General features: G+C 42.2%; 1 protein-coding gene across 2 annotated transcripts in view; it reads left to right on the top strand.

The window, feature by feature from the left end:
- Positions 1 to 19400, top strand: part of MAN1B1 (mannosidase alpha class 1B member 1) — a 46794-nt gene that overhangs the window by 18653 nt on the left and 8741 nt on the right. Inside the window, exons 4-11 of one of the 2 annotated variants that reach the window (XM_040324456.1) lie at positions 4766 to 4887; positions 8361 to 8470; positions 9995 to 10075; positions 11351 to 11536; positions 12405 to 12553; positions 14179 to 14367; positions 14457 to 14647; positions 15974 to 16094. In XM_040324456.1, the coding sequence (XP_040180390.1) occupies positions 4766 to 4887; positions 8361 to 8470; positions 9995 to 10075; positions 11351 to 11536; positions 12405 to 12553; positions 14179 to 14367; positions 14457 to 14647; positions 15974 to 16094 (1149 nt within the window). The remainder of the gene's footprint in view (positions 1 to 4765; positions 4888 to 8360; positions 8471 to 9994; positions 10076 to 11350; positions 11537 to 12404; positions 12554 to 14178; positions 14368 to 14456; positions 14648 to 15973; positions 16095 to 19400) is intronic. The other variant, XM_040324457.1, reaches the window with a different exon arrangement.

The following is a 19400-nucleotide window of genomic DNA, read 5'->3' as shown; positions in this document are numbered from 1 at the left end:
TCAATTTGCATGCTCTGTGCGGTGCGATTTTGAAGGCCATTCATTTTGAATGGGCTTAAATCGCGCTGCACCGCGCCGAAAGTAGCGCATACACTGCTTTTAAAACGCACTGTAACCAGATGGTATAGTACAAAAGTGCCATGCTATTATTTGTGGGCAAATGCACTGTGTTTGGGGTGTTGGGATTTTGACACCCACTGTAGATCACAAATGCAGTGCATTTTTTCATGCGGGTTGAATCGCACAGGAACGCACAGCGTGTTCTTGTGCGATTCTAGTGTGGGCATGGTGTGAACGGGCGCAGCCTTTTCGTAGGCCGGTCTGTACTATTTAAAGCCCAATTGATGTCACAGAAAAAAATATTTGGTTAAATAAACTTGGTACTCGCAACCACAACTTACCTCTACATTCCTGTTATAGCAGTTGTGCGGAGGGTCTAATTATGACACCAACTATATACAGAGGGCTTTTAATTTGCCATATAGCATTGAATTTTACGGAAAATGTTTGCGCTTAAAAAATAAGTGTGTGTATGTATGTGTGTATATATATATATATATATATATATATATATATATATATATATATATATATATATATATATATATATATATATATATATATATATAATAAAAAATTATATATAAACCTCCAATTGCATATATGACTTGTGTAGCAATTGTATACTCTATATATTTTTTTTATGTCTCTTTAAGAAAGTGTATTATCTATTCACAAGCAATGATCTCACAAATTACTAATTCTTTTTTATGGAGGCAATAAGCAAATATTATTGTCCAGGGTTAGAGGCTGGGCAGTTATAATGAACTGCCCCACCATACATATACTGCGGCAGGGTGGCCACTGCGGTGAATTGGGTACCTAGTATGTGATCCGCAGTAGAGGGCGCAGTCGCGCCTCAGCTGTGCTGTGATTAACTGCAGCACGAGCCAATTAGCAGGTGCCGTCTGTTGATCGGTCGCCTGAACCCGCTGATTTGGCTCCAGTAATTACTGAAGAGCGCTCTCTGCTTGTAAACAAACACAGGGCTCTCTTCTGACAGCAGCAATGATCTCTTTTTTTTCCCAGGGAAGCAGGGAGTAAAAAACAGCATATTGCTTTGTAAACACAGCACACACATTAACACATTAACCCCTTGATCAACACTAGATGTTAAACCCCTCCCAGCCAGTGTCATTAGTACAGTGTCGGGGCATATTGTTAGCATTGATCACTGTATTGGTGTCACTGGTGATGTTAGTGTCAGATTGTTCACCTCACTATCACAGTCCGACTATTAAGCCCCATACACACTGTCGGCTGTTTTTTTTTTTTTTTCGTGCATACCGTATTTTCACCACCGAAAGAAGCCGAACGTCGGTGTGCAGGCGCCGTATAGAGCCACACCGGCGTTCGGCTTCTTTCGGCAACTCATGACGCGCTGTATGCAACGGTCGGAAGCCTGTCAGTCAATTAGGAACGCCCAGTCCCGCAGAAGACATACCCGGAAGCGGCGGTGAAAATACGGTATGTGCGAAAAAAAACAGCCGATTGTCATTAGTACAACTCGGCTGAATGTAATGTTAAAAATTTATTTTTGGGTGAACCCCCACTTTAAGGTTTAACCTCATATTAGATGGTTTTGGTAAACCTGAAGACAAAAACCTGCAGAAAAACTGATAGTGGGTATGGTGGGTATGGTGTGTGTGTGTGTGTGTGTGTGTGTGTGTGTGTGTATATATATGTATGTGTGTGTGTATGTGTATATATATATATATATATATATATATATATATATATACATTTTTTTTTTTTTTTTTTTTTTTTTACAAAAGTCGTGTAGCAGAATACGCTTTTGGCAACATTTTAGAGGAAGTTTAGTTTTTTTATGTATTGGATGTTTTATAGCACAAAGTAAAAACAAAAACAGGTGATTAAATATCACCAAAATGGCATGGTCATTAAGGGGATAAAATCTTCCAGAGCTTGATTGGTTAACCACTTCTTAGGTGGGCATCCTATGACATCCTTAGGTTGAAGTGGAGATATCTGAATGCCTTCAGCTATAGGCATCCTCTAGATATCATTTTTTTTTTTTTTCAGCCGTTGATTCCCTCACATGTAAAAATCCATCTTAGCGGCTTTGCTTGATTGCTTTTACAGGCGGGAAGGGACATCCACACACCCAATCCTGCTGCCTTCCTCTGCTTCTCCATTCTCTTCAATGCAATCGGGGAGCCAGTGAACAAATCTACCAGCGGCGGTTTACCATACAATGGTCCTCAGCCATCTCTATGACCGTTGAAGGCTGAAAGCGACGTCACCTCTGGCGCCGGCAGATGTAAATGCTGTTGGTTTTTTTAGCTGGAAAGCTCTCCCTTTTTTTTTTTTTTTTCTTGGGCTTTTCAGCATAGAGTAGAGATGTGGGGACTTTAAGACCCCATATCTCCCTGTAAAGAGGACCTGTCATGCACTACTCCTTTTACAGGGGATGTTTACAGTCCTTGTAATAGCAATAAAAGTGATCTTTTTTGAACCGTAAAAAAAATATTTTAAATTTTTTTTTTTTTTTTACCTCTCCCCCCCAATCCAGTAACAAACGCATACGTAGGTCGTGCCTGCATATGTAAACGGCGTTCAGACGTCACGTGAGGTAACCCCAAGTTCATTTGAGCGAGGGCAACAAGTATGGCACAAGACCTTTTAAGATAAAAAAAAAAAAAACCTTCTGACATTACAACCCCTTTATGTACCAAAGTTTGGTGACATTCCCTAAATGTGCGCAATTTTTAAAAGCGTGACATTGTTCATTGGGGTAAATATTTTGTGTGTGTTTTTTTTTTAAATTCATGAAAGCCCCCCAAAAAAACGTTGAAAATTGCTGCGCAAATACTGTGTGACATAAATTGCGATGATGGCCATTTTATTCCCTAGGGTCTCTGCTAAAAAAAATGAAGAGGGAGAGAGATCTAATTACATTTTTCTAGCAAAAAAATATACATTTTATGTATAGGAGTGGAGTGCCAGAATTGGCGTGGGCTGGAAGTGGTTAAATAAAAGCTTGCAATGAGCAAACACAGAGATCAGATGACTCAAAACTTGCTTTTCTTATTAACTCAATTTAAATGTAATTTAGAATGTGCTAAGAACACATACACAGGTTATGGCATTAACAATGGTAAAATGATCTGTATTTATGTCCGGGAGCCATGTTGGTGCTGCACACAGGCTGGTTTCTTGCTTAACTCTCAACTAAACATAAAGTGGAACTACCTGTACAGTAAATTCACATCATGACAGATGGTCTTCAACCATAATGTGCAAGAATGCAGAGCTTATTCTCCCTTTATGGAAGACTTGCCTGCCAAAGAACCCATATAGCGCTGTGGCAGTACATGGTAGCGTTCAAAACACAAGTCTATATACACCACTGACACTACAGCGCTGCATTGTTTTATTTTCTAGTAGATAGAAGAGACTGAGAGCTGAGTCACTGTGCTGAGCACAAAAAGCTCTGCCGCCCACATGGACACGTATGTGCCAGTGTCCCTTTATAGTGCAGTTTAAGCAGTGGAATCTGCAACTAGCACACTTCTCCCATGTAAGGAGTAAGTATCCCCCATGGCTAAGAAAAGTGGGATTTATCTTTATACTAGCTGAATACCCAGCGTTGCCCGGTCTTCCTATCTTAACCTTTTGGGGAGGAAAATCGTAGTAATATAAATATACCCATCTTTTATATAAGGGTGTAGGTAAGGGTTAATTTAACTGTCATATATTTTTATTTGGCATATAAGTAATATGTGTACCAGGTATTATTGAAATATCTCCAGGCGTACAGAAGTTATGTGGGAACATACATTTCCCATTGATTTGCATGGGACTTTAAACAAAAACCCCAACCCTCACAAATGGGGGTAGTTGAGGGATAAATTAACTATCCTATAGTTTAAGTGGACATATAAGTAACATGTGACCAAGTGTTATCGAAATATCTACAGCCGTTTGGAAGTTATGAAGTAACATGTATTTCCCATAGAGTTGAATGGGACTTTAAAGAAAAACCCCAACCATGGCAAATGGGGGTGGGTAAGGGTTAAACCACCTATCCTATGTTTGTTGCTGACATATAAGTAACATGTGTGCCAAGTTTCATGTTAATATCTTTAGCCGTTTGGACGTGATGCTGGAACATACATACATACATACATACATACATACACACACAGACACGTTCAGTTTTATATATATAGATGAATAGTGTAGGACCCACTGAAAATCGGGTACTTTGACGCAGTGGTGTGCTTAAAGGGGTTGTAAAGGTTTTGTTTTTTATTTTCTAAATAGGTAGCTTGGTCTGAATTTCTCACTTCCTGTAAGCTTGCCCCCATCATCTGGCTGGTGGTTAGTCAGCCAGAACAGCTTACTGAAGAGAAACAGGAAGTAAGAAATTCAGACAAAGGGAAAAAAACATTTAGAAGGGAAATCAAAGGAAAAGGTTGGTGAACCAACAATGCACTAGCCTAAAGGAACCTATTTAGAAAATAAAAAAACAAACCTTTACAACCCATTTAAGCATGGTATGGCCATATGGTGTGACTAAATCCCCATGTTTACATATTAAGATCAGGTGTTTCTAGGTAGGCCTGTAAGATTTGAAAGTAAAACATTTTTTTTTTTTTTTTTTTTTGTATGTTCGCTATTCTCTGTGGTTCTAATTTTTTTTATTTGGGCTCTAAAATGTTAATTGTGTTTCTTCATCTAGAAAAATAAGAGACCAAACAAGCGCGGACCACCAATTTTACGTCCACCTCCTACAAAGAGCCAAACACTGGAAGATAATGAGCAGAGGCCGGCAGAGGTTGAAAACAATGAACCTGTCATCAGGTAGACATAAAGGGTGTGAACTAAGGGCACTGCTGAAATCTAGTTGTGTGGGGGGGGGGGGCTTTCCAAACAGTCGTCTGCTCAGCTCATAACAGACAGTGAGACATCTGTGGGTCTTGTATCTTGACAGGCAGCAAGACCTGCTGGTGTTATATCCTGACTAGGAAGAGCTTCGTATTCGAGTCGAACTCATGTTCGACTCGAACATCGAATGTTCGTCGAATTACGAACGTTTTGGACCGTTTGCGCCAAATTCGAGTGGCGTGTCTTGGCCCATAATTCACTGCGGCATCGCAGTGCATTGCTGGTTGATGATTGGCCAAGCATGCGCTATGACCCGCATGCATGGCCAATCGCAGCGTGCAAAAAACGGTGAGCCATAATTGGCCAAAGCCAGGGTGGCTTTGACCAATTATGGCTCAGGGGGTTTAGTACATGCCCCACACTATATACACATACACTGTATTGAGTCAAGATAAATCTGCTCTTCCTAATATACTGGCAGGCATGTGATTGTGCTAGCTGCAGTATTTTCACGTGGTGTACTGTCTGTGTCCTCTGTACAGTGTGCACCTAAAGCTACGTCAATAGATTTGCTGGTGTTTCTCATATTAATTGCTAAAGGCAGTAGAGCTGCACAATTCTGGGAAAAATGAGAATCACAAAGAATCTTAGAATGAAGATCACGATTCTCAAAAAAAAATGCATGGTGCTCTTGTTAGCATGCATTTTTGTGATTTCTTTTTATTTACACACACACACACGTGTGTGTGTGTGTATATATATATATATATATATATATATATATATATATATATATATATATATTATAGTGTATGTGTGTGTGTAAATAATAAAAAATAAATAATAAAAATGCATGCTAACAAAAGCACCATGCATTTTTGGTGCAGCGGCATTAAAAAATAAAATTTTAAAAAAGGCCCATGCAATTTGGTGCTATTGAGGGGTGACAGGCAGTTAATTTTCAAACATACTCTGATGCATCGCATAGATGTGAAGTTGAACCTTTAAAACACAGTTGGGAGGCCGAGAGGCATCAAAAACTACAGCGGTGATAGCAGCATGCCTGTTTTGTACAACGTCACTACAGTACTACCCTACCTCACTGCGCACTCACTGCTCTGTTTTCCAAAAAGCTTAAAAAATCGTTTTTTTTTTTCTGGAGCTACACTTTAAAAAAGTACCAGTTCAAAATTACAAACAGATTCTACTTAACAACAAACCTACAGTCCCTGTCTTGTTTGCACCGCCTGTATACTGCTGTTCAAAGTATATAGGGCCAAAGGGGCTTGTAATGACCTGGGGGGAGGGGGGCGGGGAAACCCATGCTATTTTTCTCAATGATTTTTATTCATATTGCAGGGACCAAACATTACATTAAAGCTGCAAGCAGTTATAAATTACTTTTTTCTTATAGTAACACCCAGCAGGTACCATATTTAAAGGATTTGTAAAAAAAAAATTCACTTTAAGCATCATTAAAATCACTGCTCCAGAAAAAATGACCGTTTTTTATAACTTTTTTTTCCATTGATACATGTTCCCTGGGGCAAGACTCGGGTTCTCAAACCCGTTTTATGATAATAACTTGCATATTCGCCTTTTAAAATGAGCACTTTTGAATTTGAACGTTCGATGGGGTTCTAAAAGTTTGCACGAACGATCAGTCCGTTCAATGGTTCTGGTGCGAACCGAACGCGGGGGGGGGGGTGTTCGGCTCATTCCTAATCCTGACAGACGGTGAGAGCTGTGCTGTTTCTGTATTGCAACAGTTAATGAGACATCTGCTGGCCATGTATTGTGATAGGCATTGAGACCTCTACTGGTCCTGTATGGCGACAGGTGGGGAGACCTCTGCCTTTCCTGTATGGCGACAGACATTGAGACTTCTGCCTGTGTTCTGACAAAATGTCGAACCTGGCAGAATGAGCAAACCCGTGTCACTTCCGTTTTCTTTAAAGCATCATGAATTGCAGATTTTCACAAACTGCTGTTTGGACACAATACCAGCAACCAAAGTTGTCCAACTCGGTAGTTACTGATTAGTTTAAAGAAAGTGGAAGTGATGTGGTTTGATTTTCTGCCGGGTTGCCTATTTTGTCTGGACACTGATGGTGTATGGCGACGGGCGGGAAGGCCTCTGCCGGGGCTGTATGGCAGGGGCGGATGGCGACGGGCAGGGGCGACCCCTGCCGGGGGGGTGTATGGCGACGGGCAGGGGCGACCCCTGCCGGGGGGGGGGGGTGTATGGCGACGGGCAGGGGCGACCCCTGCCCGGGGGGGGGGGGGGGGTATGGGGACGGGCAGGGGCGACCCCCTGCCGGGGGGGTGTATGGCGACGGGCAGGCGAGACCTCTGCCAGTGGGGTTTGACATTACTCAAATGCTCAAGGTAAAGAATCATTCACTTCTAAAGATTTGCCATGAGCTGTCATCTCTGATGACCATAGAAGCATATTTTATGTTTGTCAGAAAAGTCATCACATGGAAGTACCACATGCCAAATTTTAAAAGTAACAGACAGTGAGAGAGCTGCCGTTCCTTACTGGAGTCACCAGAACCTGTTCTAGTAATCTTCTCAGTTCTAAATAGAAGCATTGCACAAGCCTTGACCTATATTAAGGCTTTGTTCAGGGCCGATCCGCCCTAAAGGCTCAGTATGCAATCCGCTTAGGGCCCCGCAAAGCTGTGGAGGCCCCCCCAAATTACTAGAGACCCCGCCTGGTGAGAAGTCCTTTTCGGCCCCTCACCCCGCTTCTCAACTGGCTGGCTGCATGGGAGAAGAGGTAAGAAATCAGCACCCCCCGCTTCTCACTTTAATGTAAGATGTCATCTCCGACAGCAGAACACCCCCTCCCCCTCCGCTTCCTAACTTTAATGCGACATGTCATTTTGCTTAGGGCCCCAGGGAGGTCAGGTTTGGCACTGGCTTTGTTTATTTATGAAAGAGTTATTATTAACATGATACTTGGATGAAATTCTTGAGGATATGTTTGCTAACCAGTTTTTTAACCTGAAGAGCCTCTTCTGTAATATCAGAGTCAGGGCTTGTGTGGATGGGGCTTGCTTTCTGTTTGATGCCCTTTTTTTTAGATGACTGTTCTTGGACTGCATCTGACCTGTTTTATTTTCGTTGAAACAGAACTGGTTCCATTGGAATCTGTTTCTGACACTTCAAAAGTTTGTCAGCCGTGCAAAAACCGGTCAGACACCGATCCGGCGCTGCGATTTGCTACTGTCACTGCCTGTGGTGGAGTAGTGCTGCATTCCAGCACATGTACAGAAACATACTTCATCTACATGATGATAAAAGAAGACGCTCGATCGAGTTCTGTTACTACTATTTTTTCGTTGCTGTATTTGTTTTACATGAAGGATTTTTTTCTTCTCGGGAATGTTAGGCTTATGTGATCATTATGTATTTCTCAGCTTCATGTTTGTGTTTGTATACAGCTGGAGGGGAGCCGTGATTGAACCAGTCCAGACCACGGGACCGACTCCAAACAAAGCTCCGGAAGCCACTAAACCTCCTGCTCAAGACGTAGTAGATCAGAAGGAACCAGGTATTATCTATGTGAGATACAAGATCACCATTTACAGCAGAGCTTGTGCTAGCCGTGTTTGTTCAGCTGTGATCGAACTACCAGTCCCAGCATGCCTTGCTACTGTCTGAGAAATTAAAGTATAACTAAAAGCAAACTTTCTTTCTTGTTTTAGATAGCATGGAGAGGGATAAAAACACATGTAAAATGTGTGTTTTTGTTTTTTTTGCTGTCTGTGTACCCATTAGGGAGATTCCACCTTTCTATTGGTCCTTTTTACAAATTATCAGCGAAAGTAGAAAATAAAAGACATTTTGGGTTGTTGCCAGAACAGGACTAGAGGGGAAATCCTCCAACAGGAGCACTAGTTCTGGTGGCAACCTGGGATTCCTTCATTTTGGAGGGATTTCTTCTCACTTCCTGTTTTGGCTATGAGACAGGAAGTGAAGTCTCTCGAATGGGGAAACGGTTGGCAAAAATAAAACTGACAGGGGTTATAACCCTCCCTTTCTATTTCTGAAATGAAAATTAAAAATTGCCTTTTAGATCTATGTTTAAAGGATAAGTTCACTTTTTAACAAAAAATAATAAATGCACTTTTTTTTTTGCAGATGGGGAAAAAAAAAAGTGCATTTTAATGTTTTTGTTGCAGGATCCTGTAAAGAATTGGCAGATCGCTGGTGCCATGCAGATCTGTCAATGTATCGGCTTCATTGTACAAGGACACTGATACATTCTGACAGAATCAATGAACTACCACAGTGCTCACAGCGCCATGGCAGTTAATTGAAAACTACAAGCAGACAGCCGCAAAGGCTGCTGGACCTTGTCGTTTTCCATTCACAGAAAACTGTGAATGAGTGAGGTGGGTGAAGCCCAGCATCTTCCTTTTTTTTTTTTATTCTGTTCGCAGGCACAGGGAAGAAGATCCACAGTCTGCTTTTCCAGCGGCGGGCGAGGAGGTGCAGGGACCAGTGCGTTCATAACATGTTACATCCTGAATAGGGGTGAAACATGTTATGGAAGGTGGAAGTGTCCTTTAACCCTTCTGCAGCTAAATGATTGGCACAGTTTGCTGCACTTTTTTGTCTTTTTTTAGCAACTGAAGTACTTTGCACTATGAGGTTTGTGTACCTTATGTAGGCTTTTAATTCTATACCGTGGAGAGCTGTGATGTAAGGCAGCAACCAATCTGATTTTTTATTTTTTTTCCTTTTGTGTAGTCATTTAGGATTTCTAAAAAAATAAAAATGTGATTGCTGTGAATTCTCTATGCTTTCATCTTTGCCTTAGTAGGCAGTTGTTGTGTTTTGTTAGGAACTGCCTAGTGGTCTTAATGTGAAACTTTAATGGAGAAAAAAAGAATTGCTAGTGAAAAGGCTTTTATTGCAAAAGAGTCTCTGTATGTAGGTCTCGTTTGCAGTGATTGTTTCCACCTGCCTGCCAACATTTTTTTTGAACTTGTACACTGAGCAGGGCATAAGGTCTTACTATGGTACCGTTCTGCATTAGCAGGCCATACATTGTGCAATTTTCTTTCCACAGGTCGAAGGAAAGAAAATTGCACCAGTTGCACAGCTCCCGATGTACACAGGACAATGTCTTTTGGCAAACTGACTTCCAAAGGTTGGTGTTCCCTATGACAGTGCGTGCAGCCTTTGCTGGCATCTGTTGGCGTCTTACAAAACGGAAGTCTTACGACATTTATCAAACAGATGGGGAAATACAGAGATGTGACCCTTCTTCTTTCTTCTTCTTTCTTCCTTCTTCCTTCTTCTTTCTTTCTTTCTTTCTTCTTCTTCTTCTTCATCTTTCTTCTTTCTTCTTTCTTCCTTTTTTCAGAAGGGGGACAGGTAAAAGAAGAAAAGATCCATGTATAATCCATGCATTTAAAAACGTGTGCCTATTTTCTGACATTGCCCTGTGCGCTGCTCTTTACATCTCCAACCTAATGTTGGATTTCCCATCACTTTGTGTACTGGTGACAATGGTCATTGGGACAGAGAGGAAAAACTTTTCCAGACAGCGCTATATCCAAAAAACAGGCTTCCTTCTTTCCATGGGAGCAGTCCCCCAAAGCTACCTCGCTTTGGTACTGGAACGCGAGCACCCAACCATAATCTAGAGCGTGAGACCATGTTATGGGAGGAGGAGCTTCCAGAGGAGTGATGAGTACCATGCATATTTATACATATTCCTTTCCCCCCTAGACAAATGTACATTTAACCCACGCCATGGGTCAAATTAGCAGATGCACTGAATGGGGTTTAAAGTCTCACTAGAGCAATAGAGTAAGGGAAGGTTATAACTCCTGCCAGTTTTTTTTTTTTCCATCTGTGCCCTATTGCAGAGATTTCCCTTCCTGTCCCATAACCATAACAGGAATTTGGAGGATATCCCTCCAAAGTGAGGGAATCCTGGTGTGTCCCCATTGGAAGATTTCCCCTCTATGCCTGTTATCATGTCGACCCAAAATTTGGGATTTTCTTTTACGTTCACATAAGATAATAATGGTAAACGGGACAATTGGGAGAGGGTGGTTATCCCTACCAGGGACATACCACACTAAAACCTGACCATTTGCTCTAATCCCTTTCTGCTTTATCCAAAACTAACAAAAAAAGTAGTTTTGCCTTTTAGTGACACTTTAAGTGTATTGCAAGTATGTTGCTTTAGCTGAAGGACACACAAAATGTAAAATATTTTGCACTGAATTGTTCTGTTCCAAAAACATCATACTAATAAACTCCTCCGGAATGTAAATGTGAATTGGAGGATGGGTTCCTGGCCTAGTCTGGGTAGCATCATTCAGTCTAGATAATGACGTGTTGTTGTATTTGAACCTGCAAAAGTTGTTTTGTTGACACAAGACCAGTGAATTTCTAACTTATCTCCTTCTAGTTCCCATCAGTGAGCGCCAGGAGGCAGTGATCGAAGCATTCCAACATGCCTGGAAGGGTTACAAGGAGTTTGCGTGGGGTCATGACGAGCTGAAGCCGATCTCCAAGGCGTACAGTGAATGGTTTGGACTTGGGCTCACTCTCATAGACGCTCTTGACACCATGTGGATATTGGGCCTAAAAGAAGGTGAGTGTCAGTGATTGTTGGATATTAGCGCGGCAAAATTTCTCAAATTTCCTCACTGGGACAACGTAACATTTTGTGCATTTTTTTTTGGTTGAAACGTAGATAAGACTCCCCTCTCCTGTCTTAGGAGTACAATAGGTTACCTGATGAGCATTTCCTACTCAACCGATAGCTTTTTGTTTGGTGTAAGTCCGACCCTATTATTATTTTATTTTGACAAATTTGCACGGGTTTGGGAAATGGTCATCTGTCTTTACTTTGTAGAAATGGGATGGTTTTTGACTGTAGTTAGAGCTAAGAAAACCACAAACTGATTATATAGATTTTAAGTAAAATGTCTTGAGACAACTACAGTTGCTGCTTTGCAGAATGCTGGTTGCCTGGCTGTTATGTTGACCCTCTGTCCAGGATTTACTGACCTGGAGCAAGTATTTAAATTAAGTCAAAGAAAAGTCAGAACTCCCTAAGAAAGTGGGTCAGTGTGACAGAAAAGAGCGCAGCAATAACTGCCTACATGTTTTACGAATAAGTGTTTTAAATAAACCCTTAAACCGGCCATAGACTGTTTGAATCTCGATCTGAACCATGTATGGGCAGGCTGAATGTACCCAAGTTGATTGATCAATCAACTTGGGTACACCCAGCCTGCCCGATTTTACATGTTATTGCTAGCGACTGGACAGCTGGGAGAACACCATGGTTCTGCAGGAGGCATTCCCCTGTCAACACTGTCTGTGTGATGGGGAAAATCGCTCCATCTATGGCTGACCTTGTACACTGCCTTGTTTGGAAGAAATGCATTACTGAATGTTTGTATCATATTTTGGCCTGAGATCAGTTTACCGTTACTGATTATCTGTGGTCTTAGAGTTTCAGGAAGCCCGAGCGTGGGTGGCCACCGAGCTGACGTTTGATAAGAATGTTGATGTCAATCTGTTCGAGAGTACGATTCGGATTTTGGGAGGACTGCTGAGCACTTATCACTTGACCCAAGACCCTCTTTTCCTGGATAAAGCGGTACTGTTTTATTCCATTGCTTGTCACATTTTTTCCTAAATTGTCATGTCTGTCTGTGCCAGTTAGTTCAGCGTCTAGTACAGTGTAATGATATCGGTACTTTTGTGTTTGCCCCCCTGGCCCATTTCCTTTCACCTTTTCTAGTTGGCCACAAAATGCGATAAGTGGCCTTGTGGGTCAATAGAAAGCACATAGTTTGGAAGGAGGCAGGCCAGAGTGTATCTGCAGAGGTGTGAGCCAGCACTTGAGATGCCCGCTGTTAATGAAAGGGACACTTTAAGACGTGAGAACTCCCAACAGGTTTACTTTAACCACTTAAGGACCGCCTCCTGCACATATACGTCGGCAGAATGGCACGGCTGGGCACATGTACGTCCTTTACTAGTACCCAGCCGTGGGTCGCGGGCGCGTTCCCGCGACCCGGTCCGAAGCTCCGGGACCGCGGGTCCCGTGGACCCGATCGCCGCTGGAGTGCGGCGATCGGTCCCCGGAGCTGTTTACACATGGCTTGCCCGTGCTTCACTGTGGCGGCTGCATCGATCGTGTCATCCCTTTTATAGGGAGACACGATCGATGACGTCACACCTACAGCCACACCCCCCTACAGTTGTAAACACACACTAGGTGAAACGAATCTCCTTCAGCGCCCCCTGTGGTTAACTCCCAAACTGCAACTTGTCATTTTCACAATAAACAATGCAATTTAAATGCATTTTTTGCTGTGAAAATGACAATGGTCCCAAAAATGTGTCAAAATTGTCCGAAGTGTCCGCCATAATGTCGCAGTCACGAAAAAAATCGCTGATCGCCGCCATAGGTAGTTAAAAAAAATAAATAAATTATAAAAATGCAATAAAACTATCCCCTATTTTGTAAACGCTATAAATTTTGCGCAAACCAACCGATAAACGCTTATTGCGATTTATTTATTTTTTACCAAAAATAGGTAGAAGAATACGTATCGGCCTAAACTGAGGGAAAAAAAAGTTTTTTTTTATATTTATTATAGCAAAATATAAAAAATATTGCATTTTTTTTCAAAATTGTTGCTCTATTTTTGTTTATAGCGCAAAAAATAAAAACTGCAGAGGTGATCAAATACCACCAAAAGAAAGCTCTATTTGTGGGAAAAAAAGGACGCCAATTTTGTTTGGGAGCCACGTCGCACGACCGCGCAATTGTCTGTTAAAGCTACGCAGTGCCGAATTGTAAAAACCCCTTGGGTCATTTAGCAACATATTGGTCCGGTCCTTAAGTGGTTAAATACTTGTTTACAGAGTATGTCCTTTTATTATACCTGCATGCTGGGCTTTCTGTTCAGAAAGCACAGCAGTTCCTGCAAGTCTGGAGGTAACAACTGCTGGCAGCTATTGTCAAGTTGGGTTAAACCTGTTTATTTGGCTTTGTGAGGAGAAGAGACCTGAGAAATGTTCTTGAGACTTTGCAGGCAATTTCTGGTGAGACCTGCCACTTTCTGGTGATTTGTAGGTATATATGGAATATTGGCTTTAAAGGAATGCAGATTTATGCTCCGGATTTCAGAGTGAGCAAAAAGTCTTAAAATGTTTAATAATTCAGACTTCTCCACCCATTCCCATTATAATCCATCTTCTGTGTAACTTTAGAAAGACATTGGCACACGCCTTCTGCCAGCTTTCAACACCCCATCCAAGGTGCCTTACTCTGATGTGAACATTGGGAAAGGAACCGCCCATCCACCACGTTGGACCTCGGACAGCACAGTGGCTGAAGTCACCAGTGTCCAGCTGGAGTTTCGGGAGTTGTCCCGACTGACAGGAGATGAAACATTTAAGGTACATTTTGCATTTATTTTTTTAAAAGCTATCATCTGCTTTTTTCGGTGATGGTTTAAAGCGGTTTCTAATATGCATTTCGTCTCTAGAAAGTGGTGGACCATGTCACCCAGCATGTTCATACTCTCTCTGGAAAACGGGAAGGCCTGGTACCCATGTTTATTAACACAAACAGTGGGCAGTTCAGCCACCTTGGAGTCTTCACTTTGGGAGCCCGAGCTGACAGCTATTATGAGTACTTATTGAAGCAGTGGCTCCAGAGTGGGAAGAAGGAGACAACGTAAGCATCCTATAGAAAGAAAGCTAACAATTTTGTTGTCTTGCTATGTTTGTTGGGGACGGCACAGTAAATTTTCTCACCTCAGATGGCAATACAGGTTATTTTTTTTGCTTTGTGTCTATTAGGAGACATTATTAGGCATAGAGGTCCTCAAACTTTGTAAGCAAAGGGCAAATTGTCCCTGCTTTATTGAACGTATGACATAACCTTCACACTGGAAATAAAAAATACCCAGCTGCCAGTGCGGGGGGGGGATAGGCTCCTATAGTGTTGGTCAGTGGCAGTGACAAAAAAACACTCCATGGTCAGTGGAAGGGATGGTGCCCCTCCTGAATGCGGGGATTTGCAGACCATAACCAGCCAGTGGCATGTAGTCTGAGGACTGCTGCTGTAGACATTGTATACCTCCTATGCCCAACATGCTCCACGCCTCACAAATGTGAATGTAGCCTTAAAGTGTCTCATTAATAAAGGCACCCCAGCCATTAATTTGTTTGTTTGGGGGACAGGATGTTTCGCGGTCTATGAAACAGTTGTAAATTTATTGGGCATCAACCATGGTCCACGAGAAGCTCACCATCCATTTTTACTAACACCTATGGCTGATTTTTAAAGATTTGGCATCCCTGGATAGCCTATAACAACCACTGAAATTTAGACCATCCTTTACTCTCCATTTGACCGTTCAGATCAGTGTTTCTCAACCTTAGTCCTCAAGGCACCCCGGCAGGTCATGTTTTCAGAATTTTCAGGAATCGCCTGTGCACAATAGCCTAAAAACACGACCTGTTGGGGTGCCTTGAAGACTGGAGTTGAGAAACACTGGTTTAGATGGACTTCCTTTGTATTTTGTAATTGGCTGACCCCCATGGGATGTCTGCTTTACTCTTCTCTTCCACCTTTTACCAGTGTCTTAGGTTCTAGAATGCCCTATTCCTTCTACTGCCCCTATCTGTGCGTGCCCCCCCCCCCCCCCATATGTGGTAGTATTACTGATGGAGCTTCCGGTCTCCATTTAAGTTGTGTACAGTTCCCTGTGCCTTACGGTTTGTGATGTCACTTGCAGTGTCACCTCTGCTTCAATTGGTGATCCTGTTTGTTGCTTGTTTGCCTCTCTACCCTTACCATTGTTGGATTCTTTTTTTTTTTTTTTTTTTTTTTTTTTTTTTTTTGTATGTGCAATAAAATATTGGGCATCATCATGTCATATTGCTGTTGTCTAGCCCTGTAAAATAATGATGCAAGGTATCTTGATCATTATGGTTAGTCTGATTTTGGTAAATTTATAATTCCTTTTCATAGCACAGTCTGGGTATTTATTTGCAGGTTCTTGGAGGACTATATGCAGGCCATTGAGGGGGTTAAGAAGAATTTGCTCCGGAAGTCGCAGCCCAGTGGATTGACTTTTGTGGGTGAACTGTCTCATGGCCACTTCAGCCCAAAAATGGTATGTTCTTGTGTTTGTTTCTAAATCGCTTGTTTGAGTCGCAACCTTCTCTCTCTTCTTTCTTCTCCTCCCTCATCCATACGTTATGTAGTGGATGATAGTACTGATTGCCATCAACCTGGGTATCTGCTTTTTACTATCCTTAGTAATCCTATTGCATGGAGTTTGAATTTTCTTCCTGTTTGTGTGAACTTTCTTCATATTCAGCAGAAAAATGTATGGATACTTTGAGAAAAAGTTTCCCCAAAATTTCATATACAAGTGTATATGACCTTAAATAAGAGCTATACATTGCAAATACAAGGTAAAGCAACAGTTCACTTTGATGTTGTCCCCACCAAAAGCACACGCGGCGGTTCTGTGTTTAGACTCTAACATATTCAGGACTTCCAGGTAAGGGGGAGCATGTGACTCGATCCCCTCATTCTATGTGACAGTGCTGGTGATTGACTACTCAGGCACCCAACCCTCACACATCACATGGGGTGGGGATACAGTCTTTAGCCCTGTGTAAGCTCCAAGTTGTATCTACGAGATTGTACTGAATTTGCATTCCTTTGCATCCTGCAGCTGGAATGGCAAGTGAGTAAAGGTAAGGCAAGTATGGGCTGGTAGGGTCAGAAATATGTAAAACGTCTGCTTTGGCCTGCATGGGAAAAGAACAGGTTAATTTAGCGATGCAAAACCCTGACATGTACCACCTAGGTGTCAGGTTGGAGTTTAAAGGGAATGTATAGTGGTTTCATACTTGTTTTCCTTTTATGACCTGTGTCTTCTCATTGAGGGACACAGTCTTTAACCTTTTAGGTTATACTGCTGCCTACATAAGGAGTGGACACTGGCAAACAATAAGAACTAGGCAAGGCCAGTATAACCTTTCTATTAACAGTGCAGCTATTGTACCAGGAAGGATGCACATCCATTCCCCAGCTCTGCTATAGTAATATATAAATACTAGCCCATTTATTCTAGTCCCCTTTTTTCACTGTTGGTTTTTTCTTCACCAGTCAAGACTCTTCTTAATGTTTCCTTCAACCGCATCTATCTGGCATGGTTGTTTAGCAAGCTTTTGACCCAGACCCCATTGGAACGGACGTTGTGGGGATAGCCTGGAAATGACCCACGAGTACCGAGTTCTGCATGGGGCAATTTCCAGACTCCTTTCTGGTAAACAGCTGCATAACACTTTCTAGGTCCAGTGACAATTGCCATGACTTAGAATTTGCCCTGTATCTGAAGTAAAATTGAAAAAGAAGCACATCCTGGCCCAGGAGTACTCTTCTCCACGGCCAGAGTACACCCCCTTCACTACCCTCTACTTTTCTTTCTGTTATCTCTTTTCTCCTCTCTCAATCTGAATTTGCCTTTTAATGGGCCATTGGACCAATTATGGTCCCTGGGACCACGTGGAAGTTAAGTTAGTATGTTGCTTCTAATAGTGGTAGCAGAGTGGGATGGGGATTTGCCCCTCACGGTTCCCTATGCTACACATTGGAGTACACCTGTGTACTACTTGAAGCAAGATGAGGGGCTTCAAAATTATAACTATATTATATATACGATATATGCATCTCCCCACCCCAAGCGCTGTACACTTTCATTAAGACAAGTAGGGAAGACACAGAACATTTTTTTTTAAACCTTGTCACTCGATGTTAATCCTACATCTTGTAAGTTCTACAGGGTATATTTACGGTTCCTCCTTTTTTTTCGGTTTAGCTTTCGACTTTTCTCATATAAATCTGATAGGTGGATGATGATGCATGAATTTTCACTTACATATAGGCTTATCAGTGATGCAACCGAATCTTCACCGATTTGTTAATGTACAATTATTTCCAATTACAATGGCAAATGTTGATCTTTGTTAGAATTTTCTGAATAAAAATAATGGAAAAGAAAAAGAAGCACCTCCCGGCGCTTGGTCCAAAGATCTTCTTTTTTTTTTTTTTTTTTTTCTGGTCTTGACGTTTTTTGCTATGGAAGTGGTTAATGCTGTCCAGACGCCATTGGAACGGACGTTGTGGGGATAGGCTGGAAATTGCCTATGGGTACTGAGTTCTGCATAGGGCAATTTCCAAACTTCATTCTGGTAAACGGCTGGATGACGCGTTCTAGGTCCAGTGACAATTGCCATGACTTAGAATTTGAGTTTTTTTTGCTATGAAAGGGGTTAATGCTGTGGAACAGAGTGCTGACATCGTCTTTGGTGCCATACAGCATCAAGAAAGCATGTGATTTCCTTGTCTAATTTTATACATGAGATGGGTGGGACTGTCCTGCTGTTTCAGGTGGCCCCTGGGTAGAACTTCACCTCCAGTCTTGTCTGCCATCTGAATCCAAGACAGACAATTGAGAAGCAGATTTCCTTAGCCGACAGCACCTGGACCTGGGGTGGTGGTCACTAGACCCAAAGGTGCTCTAGGACCTGTGTTGGGGACAATGTATGTGGGCCTCTTGGTCTCCAAGTTTACCAACAAACCAGACAGGTTAGTCTCCGGGTACAGGGATCCTCTGGAAAAAACGGTAGATGGCTCTTATCTATGCCTTTATACCCCTGAAACTTCTCTCACCTGCTTCTCACCTGCTTCGTAGGATCGTGTAAGGCATGCTGGTGATCCTCACTGCTCCAGACCCACTCAGGTAATGTCTTCAGCCAGCTTGGTAAGACTCCTGGCAGACTCTCGGTGGGCACTGTCGGGATCATCTGTCTGAAGGACCAATTTGCCATCCTGCTTCACAGTACTTGTCTTTAATGACATGGCTGTTAAAGCCCAGGCTCTAAGGAATAGGGGCATCGCTGAGGATCAGGTTCAGGTTTGACTTAGCCAGTCAAAGCGTTCTCTTCTAGATCTGTAAAGGACTCTTGAGCTTTTTGGCATCAAGCAACTGTTTCCCAGATCTACAAGGCTGCCGGTTGGACTTCTATTCACATTTTCATTTTCAGTTCTACCAGGTGGATGTTGGGTCCTTCAGGTGGCCCTTTAGACTGAAGGCAGTCCCCAGTTTTCTGTTGTGTTCTTGGGCCTACTAAAAAAAATTGTCTGTTACCCACCCTGCAGTTCGACTGCTTTTGGAAGTACTGAATTTTGACTTTGTTTCCTTCAAGTGATAAGAGAGAATATCAGATTTTTGTGCGAACTGTGAAATTCTTCTTGAAGTCAAAATCGAGGCAGGATGGTAGTGGGAGGCCGTTTTCCAGGGCTGGCCTGCAAATTATTTTTTTTTTCAAAAATTTTAAATTATACGCTGCGCTTTGGAATATTACACAATAAATGCGTGCTGAAGACTAAAACAAACACATGT

This window comes from Rana temporaria, chromosome 9 (assembly GCF_905171775.1).
Source record: "Rana temporaria chromosome 9, aRanTem1.1, whole genome shotgun sequence".
NCBI lineage: Eukaryota > Metazoa > Chordata > Amphibia > Anura > Ranidae > Rana > Rana temporaria.
Note: the sequence above shows the minus strand (reverse complement) of the source record. Positions and strands in the feature narration are given on the sequence as shown.